The 13367-nt window shown below is 38.8% G+C and overlaps 1 protein-coding gene across 1 annotated transcript in view; it reads right to left on the bottom strand.

The window, feature by feature from the left end:
* LOC122557826 (low-density lipoprotein receptor-related protein 5) overlaps nucleotides 1–13367 on the bottom strand; it is a 222221-nt gene that overhangs the window by 40591 nt on the left and 168263 nt on the right. Inside the window, exons 8-11 of the mRNA XM_087996571.1 lie at nucleotides 6857–7073; nucleotides 6021–6310; nucleotides 2878–3104; nucleotides 177–361 (exon numbers count right to left, since the gene is read on the bottom strand). Coding sequence (XP_087852697.1) covers nucleotides 177–361; nucleotides 2878–3104; nucleotides 6021–6310; nucleotides 6857–7073 — 919 coding nt within the window. The remainder of the gene's footprint in view (nucleotides 1–176; nucleotides 362–2877; nucleotides 3105–6020; nucleotides 6311–6856; nucleotides 7074–13367) is intronic.

Genomic DNA, 13367 nt, shown 5'->3' on the forward strand with positions numbered 1-13367 from the left:
CAACACAAAATTTCATTTAAAAAACTCAAAGATCATGAAAAGGCTTGTCATCAGCCAAAATCCACACAAAACCTTTTTTTAAGGCCATATGTTCCATATTTAAACAATAAATAACTGTGACAGATCAAAGCTTTTATTCACATGACTTCATGACTAAGTCTGACATTTTCTCTTACCTAGCATATTTGAAGATTCAATCATTGATGTATCCAGGTCAGTCCAGTAGAGTCTTTTCTCCACATAGTCAATTGTAAGTCCATTGGCACGGCCCACTCTATCCACCAGTGCAGCACTATTCGTACCATCCATGTGCGCGCGGACAATTCTTGGTTTACCACCCCACTCAGTCCAGTACATGTATCTAATGTAGGAACACAGCGATCAAAACACTTAGCAGGGGAACAAACCATTTAACAAAAGATCCTGCACTGTCATAACAGCCTGACTTTTAATGGCTGAACTCAGAGAATATTACTACAGCGCTAAAGTAAAAAAGTCTGATAAAATTTTCTTCTTTCTTTTGTTTCGAAGTTTAAGTACTAATTTATCAACACTCTGCTTCAAATCCATTCTCAGCAGAGCTCCTTATGATGAAGCAACATGACTGCTTCCACTTCCTTTCAATCTTGCTAAATGAGGCAAAAAGAATGTACAGCATCTTACACATCCCAATATGTTCACCATTGTAACACAAGGAACCTTGGCATCCATTTATCCACACAAACATCCAAAAACAAGAGGAGATAAATAATTCCATTCTTTTAAGTTTCAACTGGTTCTTTGAAAAGTTCACAGGGAACAACGAAAGGTCAGTGCCTTGCCTTAACATCCGAAGCATGTCTTCATATTGAAGTACAAGTCTAAATGGTACACCTCAGGCTCTGTCATAGGCTTGAACCTATGAGCTTCTTTTTAACTTGAGCCAGGAGTGATATCACAGAGTCAAATTTAGCACCTTGACAGAATGGCAATTTACTGACAGATTGCCACAGGTTTTGTACATCCCCCATCCAGTAAGAAGTGGAATGTCCAAACCATTTCAAAGAATATTTTCAAACAACTTTATATAATCAGGATTCAACAACAGTTTAAGTACACCAGTCAGCAACCAATATTTTGAACAGATTCTTACTTCTAGAATTTACCAATACTTTACGCCAGAATGGCTTTCATCACATCTGTTTGGTTGTCCTCCTGACTTTACTGCATCTTTCTGAATAAGGTTAGAAATTACAATTGGATACACTTTCTTCAGGCTTAGATATGATAAACTGTCACTTACAACAGATAAAACCTTGAAGTCCAAACCGAGATCATTATATTCAATAGTTAATTTATTGTTTGCCTCTTTCAAATTATACTGAACCACTTATTTCTGCTATCAAGAACAGATCTGAGTTCAAGATTACCACTGCATGCTAGAATGTCAAGCAAGCAGGAGCTGTATCAATGAATTCTCCCAGCTTACCACAGGTTAACATCCTTGGCCCTTATTCAGAAAGTTTTCTAAGCATGCTACAGTTAATTACAAATTTGCTTACAATATGGCTGTAATGTGCAACTATACTGTAGTCAACTGACAGCAGGTACTAAATTTTTTGAAACAATATTCATCCATAGGATATGGGCATCGCTGGCTGGACCAGCCTTCATTGCGCATCCCTAACTGTCCTCAAAAAAGGTGGTGGTGGGCTGCTTTCATGAACTGCTGCAGTCCATTTAATGTCGCTACCCCTACAAGACAATGAGGGATGGAGCTCCTGGATTTGACCTGGAGAATAAAGGAACAGTGATATTGTTGTGGTTCTGTTTGCCGAGCTGGGAATTTGTGTTGCAGACGTTTAGTCCCCTGTCTAGGTGACATCCTCAGTGTTTGGGAACCTCCTGTGAAGCGCTTCTGTGATCTTTCCTCCGGCATTTGTAGTGGTTTGAATCTGCCGCTTCCGGTTGTCAGTTCCAGCTGTCCATTGCAGTGGCCGGTATATTGGGTCCAGGTCGATGTGTTTATTGATTGAATCTGTGGATGAATGCCATGCCTCTAGGAATTTCCTGGCTGTTCTCTGTTTGGCTTGTCCTAGAATAGTAGTGTTCTCCCAGTCGAATTCATGTTGCTTGTCATCAGCGTGTGTGGCTACTAAGGATAGCTGGTCGTGTCGTTTCGTGGCTAGTTGGTGTTCATGGATGTGGATCGTTAGCTGTCTTCCTGTTTGTCCTATGTAGTGTTTTGTGCAGTCCTTGCATGGGATTTTGTACACTACATTGGTTTTGCTCATGCTGGGTATCGGGTCCTTTGTTCTGGTGAGTTGTTGTCTGAGAGTGGCTGTTGGGTTGTGTGCTGTTACGAGTCCTAGTGGTCGCAGTAGTCTGGCTGTCAGTTTGGAAATGCTCTTGATGTATGGTAGTGTGGCTAGTCCTTTGGGTTGCGGCATGTCCTCGTTCCGTTGTCTTTCCCTTAGGAGGACATGCCGCAACCCAAAGGACTAACCTACACTTGATATTTTATTGGTCTTGCAGCATTTGGACATGGACTGAACCCAGTACTAAAGTTTTTATATAAACTGTACCTTGAGACATAAATTAAAAGCCATTTATAATGCCATATGTAGTATACAAACAGTTTAACTGTATGTTAAAACATTTGTCTAGTATTCATATCAAAACCACAATACCGCTGTTCACATTTGACATTTTCAACATTGTAATCCTTATAAGAATTAATAACAAGTTACAATTAATAATCAACAAGTTAGTTTAAAAGGTAATTGAAATATCACTGCTACAATCCAAGAAATCCCATCAAGCTTGCAACTATGTTTGCAATATCCTTGGATAACATTAAATTTTTTTCAACCTTTATTATACTCACTCTTCCCTTACCCATCAGAAGGATCAAGAGCCAAAGCACGTGGATTGTCCAAATCTTTCCACACCAAAACCTGCCGATATTGCCCATCCAGTCGTGCTACTTCAATTCGATTGGTGCCCGTATCTGCCCAGTAGAGGTTTTTTGACAACCAGTCTACTGCCATTCCTTCTGGGTAATCAAGACCAAACTCAATCACGTGCTCAACAGAGCTTCCATTCATGAATGCACGGCTAATGGTCTATGGTGAAAGAAAACAGCAGAAGTGATACAACACTGCATATAACACATTCTTTTCTTTTTATTCTTTCTCAGAATGTAGGCACCTCTGGCAAGGTCAACATTGCCTAACTCTGATTACCCTTGAACTGAGTGACTTGTTAGGCTATTGCAGAGGGATGGTAAGAGGCAACTACATTACTGTGGGTCTGGAGTCACAGCTAGGCCACATCAGGTAAGGATGGTAGATTTCCTTCCCTAAAGAACATCAGTGAACAGATAGATCTTTGTTATAATTGATGAAGGTTTTATTTCTGACACCAGCTTCAAGTCCAGATTTATTAGTTGAACTGAAATTTGATGAGAATAATGGGATGAAATTCTGTTTTGGATTTGAACCCATGCTCCCTGAGCATTAGCCTGGGTCTGTGGTTTATTAGTTCAGTGTCATTACCATGACGCCACTGTCACCCATGTGTCAACAATCAACAAATTAACAAGGTAATTCATTCCAAAAAGTTTCAAGTCTTTGCCTATATTCTATTGAAATTAAAACACAATCACACTAATATTTCTTTGAACAGAAGAGGCTCACGAGAAAGCAATAGATCAAAACTACTTTATTCTCTTTACAAAAAACTGCATTCAATTATGCACTTTTACTTCGCAGGTTTCATTACTTCCTATCAATTATAAAATTGCACAAATTAAACATTTATTTACTTTTACCAATATCAATGTTTTCCTTTATCAGACATTCTCCATTAAAAAAGTGCTCTAAATCATGGAGAACTGGGTTTATTTTTCAATTTGCTTTTTCAGGTAACCATCACAAGAATTTTTTTGAACTAGCTTAAAAAGTTACTGCACTATATAGTTCTCATGAAATTCAGATTTATAAAGCTGCTTCAGGTATTCTTCTGCCAATGTACTGTACATACCCATGTAAAAGTCAATCCCATGTGAACATCGATACATTTAACGTTTGGCTTAACAAGTTCTAATTTTCCATATTCCTCACGTAAAAAATAGACTTTCAGGGATCAGAGCACCAAAAAATTCAAAACCCAAAGGTTAACTCCTATAATCACATCAAAACCCTCAATGTATTATTATTCATCAAAAATAGGATCTAGGGATCAACTCCCAGAGTAGATATTGTAGTGATTGTAGCAAGGTCAGTCAGGTGGACATCATAGAATAGGAGTTCTTAGACCAGATTCATAAACCCAATCAGGAAGCCCTGGCTGACAGATAAAAACAGGAGTATACGAGGTTCTCTTCTCTCTGAGAGCTGGCTTTCTATGTACAGGTCGTTCTACTATAATGCGTGTTTTGTCAGCACGAATTGGCTGTAACGAAACTGACTAATTGTGGACATTATTTGGACCATACAAACTTTCTACTGAATGGATATAGCAATTTTCTATTAGTGATCTTCTACAGCACAATTTCCTACAGTAGTTTTCCATCGCGTGATTTTCTATAGCACAAGGTTGTGGAGGAACACAACTGTTGCGTTACAGCAGAATGATCAGTATAAATAAAGGATGACTTGGTGACAGGATGTCGGCCTCTGTTGAGTTATTTCAGATATCAAATAAATGAATGTTCTCCTTGCAGTGTGGAGGCAAGTCAGTGTCTTGCCCAAACATTTGCAAGTGTCGAATAAGTGCAATCCATTGCACCAACGCAGAAGTCAAGGGCTGGTGGCCATCAGTGTGATATTTTCTAACAGTTTGGTTTTTCCCTTTTGTTGATCTTTTCTCCTGTTTGTTCATGGGATGTGGGTGTCACTGGCTAAGCCAGCATTTTATTGACCATTCCTTGTCATCCAGAGGGCAAATAAGAGTCATCTACATTGCTGTGGACATGGAGTCACAGATAGATCAGACCAGGTAAAGATGGCAGAATTCCTTCTCTAAAAGGCATTAGGAAATCTGATGGATATTTACCAAATATAGATGTGCGTGACTCTGTCCATCCATGTGCGCATGCGTGTGAGAAACAGAAAAAGGAAAGTGTGAACGGGAGGGTTGGGTGAGAAACAATGTTTTAGGCACAGGTATGGGATGCTGCTTTCCTCAGTCTTCTCTATAATGGGCTATAACCTTCAAATATACACAAAAAGCAGTCATCTAATATTAGATTTGGAAATCAGGCTAAGAGATACTAGGGCCTCCTGAACTCAATGCTGGCCTTGAGCCAGACAGTGGGTTTATAGGAGGTTAAAGAGAAGGGGGATAATCTGGTTGCTAATCTGCCAGGCCTGGTGAAAGTGGGGAATAGGAGAGGAAGTTTCTAAATGAAAACATAGAGAGAGGTAATGAATGATGGGTTTAGATGCTCTTTCACTGTTAGCTTGGGGATTCTTTTGTTTACCCCAGTTGCACGTGCTCGGTGCATATGTTGAAAGAAAGCACATGGGTTCTTCCTTTTTTAGTTGATAAAGTGATTACCTTTTTTGGATTTCACACAAGACTTTGTTTATGTGCCTGTTTCATGCTGTATGGACCCCAAATTAGGCAAGCTTGCCAACCTCTGAAATTTTTGTACCGTACATTGTGCCTGAAGAGTAGTCATAAAAGTTCAACTTTTATATGGGTATACGTGGTATATTCCATGAAGAAACAAACTCCTCGAATTGTAAAGCTAAAGTAAAATGTTATTATTTCAACTAAATAATACTTTTAGTTTAACTTTTGCACATACATAATTTATTGATTTAATTAAGGGTGACCTTGCAAGCAAAACCAAAATTTGTACTCGTGTTTCTGATAATATAATTGAATGCTATAACCCAAAAGACAGGCCGTCCAGCCACAAAGTCTGTGTACTGTTTTATCTCTGCATAATCCATATTTCAAAGAGAAGTCACTTTTTAAATGCATTAAAAATTATTTACCACTCATTTTTGGAACTGATTAGTGTTCAGTACCTTTAAACTGATGTCTGTCCAATAAATCCTGTTATCAGAAATGTCAAAGTCAAGTGCAGATGCTTCCTTCACCCCAGTTAATGGAATTGGCACATCATTGTTGTTGGTCTCCAAAGAAATTCTACGGATGTCTGCCCTACTGGAGAACAGCAGGAACGCTTCAGGTACAATGCACGTTTTCATGTCCCTTATCAACTCTAGGCCCATTGGACAGGCACAACGTGGACCCTGAGGTACATACAAACACAGGTGACTGCAGCCACCATTATTTTTCGAACATGGGTTCGTTCCTGCAATACCAACAAATAAAATCACCATCATTTACCAACAGATTACAGTTAAAAAATTGCAAAATACTTTGTAGCACAAGATTAAATATTATCAGCACGTCGCAATGGCAAGAGTGCATATATGTTAGCAGCCCTGTTGTGAGAATTAAACCTCTCTCTATGTGTGAAGTCTACTCATTTAGCAAATGGGGAAGCACTATACAGATTGAACACTGCATATGAAACAGATTGGGTAGAAGTAAGGTATTTGGTTCTCCTCCATTCCTGAATCGGTGAGTCATATTGTAGTATCGTTTCAGAGGCCAAAAGTTTTCTACCATCTTGCTTAAGTGGATTTTTTTCGTACAAGTCCAGACATTAATTGTTGGCAGAACATTCAACTTTCAAGACATCAAAGTATAATCTGATCTACCCTCACCTAATACATGTGTACACATGACGTTTGGAAAAGTGGTCAGTAACAATGAAGGGAACCCTGACTGACGGTCCTTTTTTATGAACTCAAATAATGATTAGAGTGGATGCACACTCTTCAAAATTACATACCAAATGTTTCTGTCACTTTTGTTGCTTTCAGTCCCATAAGATCAGGAAGCTGATCAATTATGATTTCTCTCTCTGCATGGAGCTTATGAACACGTTCAATGCTTCTTCTCTGCCAGTCAGTCCAGTAGATGTAGTCCCCCAATAAAGTGAATCCAAATATGTGGGGAAGCTTATCTTCCACAAGTGTCCTACGACCAGTTCCATCTACGTTAATCACCTGTTTGAAAGAAAGTAAAAAATGCCCATTTCAGAGAAGATATGAATCTGCTGGATGGAGTTGGACAAGAAACAATGTTTTGGTGCAGGGATGTCACTTTCCCCATTCTGCTCTATAATGGACCATTGACTTCAAACAAAAAAAGTCCTGCCTTACAGTTAGTCAAATACCACTCATGTCTATTGTGCCAAATTATTTTTTGATGACATTCTGAGCAGTGATTTGTTCTCTCACATCTGACTTGTACCTTTAGAAGAGGACAATTTCTTTTAAGTGGTAATTTTCACCTTGTAAAGAAAAGATAAATAAAATCCAGAAATTGTGACATCTTCTGGAGAAACTTAAAACTGATCTGTGGAATGGAAGCAGAGGAAAATAAATGCTTTATGTCATGAATTACAGAGCACAACCAAAGAGAATAAAATTAATTCTAACTAGAACAAGTCTAACCATTACCTTTAATCCTTTGGAGAAGATGCTTGTTTAATATATTTCAACTTATTAAAAAATGTTGGCTGCAAAGAATTTTCTATTCAATAGCAGCCCTTCCAAACCAACTGACTTGGAATAAGGCCCACTGTTGCCCAATGCAAAAGTAGTGCACCTCATTAAACTCGATGCACAGGTTCCAATCCAATGACCGCTCCCAACTGAGTTGGAGATGTAATTTGCTCAAAAGCCATTTAATTTTGCATATCACTACAAAATCTTTGAGGTGTAAAGACGAATTCTTACTAAGGTGACAAACAAAATAATGCAATTTCCACTGTTAAACCCCAACTGTGCAAGGGACTGAAACTTGTTAATTCATAATTCCATGATAGCACACATGTTTTCATATTACATCAGATCAAGAACATGAGAGCTTTGTTGATTTAAAACAATTGAAAACCCAATGTAAAATAAAGGGGCAATTGAAAGGAATTAAAAAGAAAGGTTAAATGAGGAGATTCAGTTTCAGCTAGGTTGCTTTACCATGAATATCACTTAACTGCTTCTCAAAAAGTATGCAAAAATGTAAAACCCTGTCAGTTGCACCATTATCACCTCACCAAGTTATCAGTATTTGCTGAGTAGCAGCACTCTTGCTTTGGAGTCAGAAGGCTGTACTCAAGTCTTGAGCGCATAAGCTTAGTTGATCATTTGCTCTTATGTGGGAGACAATATTGCACTGCTGTGAAATGTTAAACCAAGGCACCATCAGCTTTAACAGGTGGATGTAAAGGAGACCATGACATAATTTGTAAAAGAGCAGGACAGGTCTCCCCAATGTCCTGTGAAACCGACACCAACAGATGATCTGGTTATTTATTTTGAATGCTATTTGCAGGACTTCATGTTTGCAAATTTTCTGCTGTTTTCTGCAAATTTTCATTATAATATGACAATACATTTCAAAAGTACTTCAAAGATTGTGAAAGTACTACATAAATGGAAATCTCTCTTTAACAATTTGAAACAAGAAAATTAAAATATTAGGAAAGACGTCTAAAATGTATTTATTTGTAGAAGCATAAAAATTGGTCTAATGTGATGTTTCACACAAATTCAGTGGTGCGTGGTTCACAATGTGCTTGATAATGTCAGTCCATGTTACAAATTCAACTTTATTGGTGGGCAGCATGGTGGCACAGTGGTTAGCACTGCTGCCTCACAGCGCCAGAGACCCGGGTTCAATTCCCGACTCAGGCGACTGACTGTGTGGAGTTTGCACGTTCTCCCCGTGTCTGCGTGGGTTTCCTCCGGGTGCTCCGGTTTCCTCCCACAGTCCAAAGATGTGCAGGTTAGGTGAATTGGCCATGCTAAATTGCCCTTAGTGTTAGGTAATAAGGGGTAAATGTAGGGGTATGGGTGGGTTGCGCTTCGGTGGGTCGGTGTGGACTTGTTGGGCCGAAGGGCCTGTTTCCACACTGTAAGTAATCTTTATTCACCGCTGACACAAGGCTAGTTGCTCTACAGTTTCCTTCCTTAACCCAATCACCTTCTTTAAACAGTGATGTAACATGCACCACTGACCAGCTCTGATAAATTCCCATTTTCTTTCACAGAAAAAAAATGTGTGCAATTTGACATTAATTGGCCATTTCATTCAGAGGAAATGGAAACATCACTAGATAGTGATGTTAAAGCTGAAATGAAGACACAATGGCTGTGATTTTCCTGTTTGCAGTCCAAGTGCGGCCAGGGCATGTTCAGTGGCACCTGAATATCTGCCCCTACATTCTCTCTCGCGCCCCCCCCCCTCCCCCACACACTCTCTGCTCTCCCCTCCTCAGATAATGCACACACTCTCATCCCTCCCCATGCATACACTCCTCTTTCCTAGAGACAAAAGAACAGGAACAGGAGTAGGCCATTCTGCCCACTGAGCCTGCCTTACACCAAATACGATCATGGCTGATCAAAGAAGTCATTACTTTTCATCCATTCCATACCCATAACTCTGCATATCTCTCCCTTCCCACTCTCTCATCTCTTTTCCTCTTTTATTCCCCCCTTACCCCCTCTCTCTTTCCCCCTCCCTCTTTCTTTCACCATTTACCTTATATCAATATGAAAATCATTCATGGGGCTTTGCCCTCCAACTATTATCACCACCCACCCTTATCCTACCAGCAAACATTGCGTGCAAGATGAATAGGCAATTTTTTGACTTAATTGCTCTTCATCAAATAGGCAACTTTGAGTACTTCTGTAGAATCCTTGATTAGCCGTTGGAGCATCCTGATTGAACGGTCAAGCAGAAAAGCTGGAATACTAACCAGTGTATCCAAAAGCTGTGCCATGCCAAATGTCTTTGTGAAAGTAAAAAGGTTTTTGGGAAAGAAAAGCTCAGAAGCTTTGTGTGCCCTTGGCTGTCTCTTTGGGGATGGCACCTTCTGTTCCCTCTGAAATGGAGCCTTTTCCTCACAGCTGCTTCACAATGCCCTATTCCCCACATCTGTAACAGACTCACTACTACCATTGCTCCAGGTGTGGGGACTCAGGTTGAATTTACACTCTGAAAGAATCATCAGAATGGACATATGGCTCTGTATTTCTGAGGAAGCCCGGAGTGGTTTCTCCTTTCAGAAATGCATAGCTCCCAAATTTCATTAAATAACTTTGAGTAATTTGGTGTCAACTTGTTTTATGCTCAAATGAAGCACCTTGGTAAGCTTCAATAAATTAGAGGTGTTACACAAATGAAAACTATTCCTATAACACTTTGGAAGAGAAACCAAGGAAAAGACAGAGGGAACAAAGCCAGATCGTAAAGCTGATAGTGTATTGGGGTGAGCACTGAGGGGAGGGAATGAAGCAGTACACAGTGGCAATGGTGTGCTGAGAATTATAGACTGGGCTAGGAAATAATGGAGTGTAAGGTGAAGAGTAGAGAGCATTACAAGGAAAGGCAGCTGGAGAAGAGTTCAGCAGTGGTACAGGAGACAGAGCATTTGGTGCCACATTCCCTTCATTCAATCAGCACCTACTAGTTCTGTCCTGTAGTACAAGCCATAACATATTACAAACGCTTTGATAAAATATCTGTGTTACTCATCCAGAATACTCCTGATATGTGAAACTAACTGAAGAATTTCCAAGATTCCTGTTCCAAGATAGAAACTATAAATTTAAAAAGTGACAACAATGCTAAGTCTGTACATGTCTTTTTTTCTCTCACCCGTAATTGCTCTCATGGTATACAATAAAATACTTTTATCTGAGCATTAGTTGCACTTCTATTAACTCAATCAATTACAGAATATAACTTTGAGCTTCTGATTTAAAATGGCATAAAAAAACTCTCCTATCCTTTCAGGTGAACATAAATGATCCTTTTCATAAGCAATAGTGGTGATCGGGTTAGGGTTAGTATAATGTATAATGATCAACATCGCAAACATTGACTTCAGAGCTATTCGTGAGACTTTACTGTGCAAATTGTTTTCTGTGTTCCTCTACATTCCAACAGTGACTGCACTATAAGAGTGTTTAAATTGACTTTTTGCTATCTTGATATCAAAGTATTCATTTATACAAGTTTTGTTTTCAGTAACAGAAACAAACTCCAGCACTACTCCCAGATTTCTCCTTGGGAATGTAAATGTACTCAGTCTTGCTATATAAAATGATCAATGAATGCTCGGTATGTTCTGGGTTGATACAAATTCATAATCTAAAAGGGGCCATCTGTATTTTTATGCAGAGCACATGTGAAAAAGACTTGAAAATTTGGGTTTGTGTGTGATCATGTTTTAAAAAAATTGTTGAGTTTTGAATTTATTTTGACAGCAAGACTTTTCTTGGGGCCTACTAATCGCTTTAGTCAGACGTGACCACAGGAATGGAATATAGATATTATTGTGTGGCATGGTGGTGAGCATGTGTGAGAAAGCGAATAGAGAAAGACACTAACTGGAAAAGGTGAAGCAAGCTATAAAAGTAATACAAACTTCAATTTAACCGACACCTTAAGGAAAGGGACTCTTGATAAACCAGCAAAAATTTAAATACCTGTAGTTTACTATATTTTTACTGAAATTTATTGTATTATTCAGTCCAATTATTAGTTTTAGTTATTTACCTTAATGTAAGTATACTTTCTGCTCACACGAAGCATCAACAGTTGATTCAATTTTTCCTTAAATAATGTGATACACAGCGATGTCCAAGTAGTCAGTTGAAGGTGTGAGTGAGAGGGCTCTGTGCTAGTAAGTTTTATTTAAGGCTAAACTGCATTATTATTTAAATGATTTATGCTGGAAATAAAGTATAACAGTGATGTGTACATCTCTGCATTACATTACTATTAATTAGTGTTTTTCCTTTATTTTGTGGACCTCTTGATTATCCAGAATATTTGATCAACTAGCACACACCTGGTTCCATAGGTGTCAGTTAATAGAAAGTTTGCCATATATGTAAGTAGCCATGTGGATGTCCCAAAATCAATAGTCTGGATATTCACAGGTACTATGGGGATGGATGAAAGGAGTACACAGTTTGTGACAGGAATCCCAGAAATGCAGGTTTTCCTTCATGCGGTCGGGTTTCAACAAATTTCTCTGCCCAGAAGTCTGCCTACCTGACAAGCTGGGCTTCCAGTCAGTGGTTTCATACTGCAGCAGGCCCCAGTCCTGCTCTTCCTGGCCCACAAGCAGTGGCATTTACTTTCTTCTCCCAAGTTGTCCTTCCCTCACTTCAGCTGGCAATTGTCATGGTGCTTCAGGATCCAGTTAACTGACATGCTTCTTAAATGTTTAACGTGACAACCCCCTTACTGAGAATGGGTTAGCTGCCCATTTACTCTTTGTCCTATCTCCATAAGGTCTGAGCTTAATATTTTTAGTGTTTTAATATCTGACCTGATCCAACCCAATCTTCTATGTGCTGACACTCAATCCAGTCTCTTCCAATATATAATCACAGAAGTCATGTTTACGACATGGAAAAGCTATCGTTTCTTTTGAACGATATATTGTAATGCAATGGCATAGTTGATCCAGATTATTCCCAGTGTTGATTGTTTCATAATGTCTGCCCCCACAGGGAACAATATCTAAACACACAAATCAATTTTTTTTTTAAAATCGGATACAATTTTCCCATTGGAAACAGGAGGAATGGTAACTCCCAATAAAGGTTTTATCCTTGTTAGACATCTCCATGGAGTATGGGGGAGAAGATATTTTCCCATCAAATTCTGAGGAACGTAATTCAGGTACCACTATTGAAACTGTACCTGTTTAGATGGGCTTATTGTACCATCCTGAGACTTCAAAAGGAACAGGAGTTGAATCTTCGTGTCTCAGCCAGTATAAAAGCTGTGGAAAATCGGCATTTTTTCAGGCATATTTTCTTCACTTGTAATGACTCATATTTTGGATTTTGCCAAACTCTGAATTATAGAGCTGCTGTGAAATATGTGGGATGTTTTGCTGCAGAAAAGGCGTTATGTAAGTGCATGTTTTTGTTAGATTGGGTATGCATATAAATATCCCTCCCTTCAGTTACTTTGATTATTTGAAATCATCGAATTAAACAATGAATTCTAAACATGAACATTTGTAGAACCTTATTTAAATCATGTTGGGAATAATGTGAACAGCTCTAGTCTCTATATCACAAAAAACGATCTAAAAACCCTGGAGAAAGTCAAAAGAGCTTTACAAAAATGATACCAGAATTGAGAGGTGCCAACCACCAATACAATGGAGTTCTTATCTCCAGAAAAATAAAGATGAATAAATAGATAGCTTAAAAACCATGAAGTTTTCTGACAGGACAGAGGTAGAAAAAATAGGGAATATA

The sequence above is a fragment of the Chiloscyllium plagiosum genome, unplaced genomic scaffold (assembly GCF_037043375.1).
Source record: "Chiloscyllium plagiosum isolate Xiang-an unplaced genomic scaffold, Cpla_swu_hap1 HiC_scaffold_18, whole genome shotgun sequence".
In the NCBI taxonomy this organism is placed as follows: Eukaryota; Metazoa; Chordata; class Chondrichthyes; order Orectolobiformes; family Hemiscylliidae; genus Chiloscyllium; species Chiloscyllium plagiosum.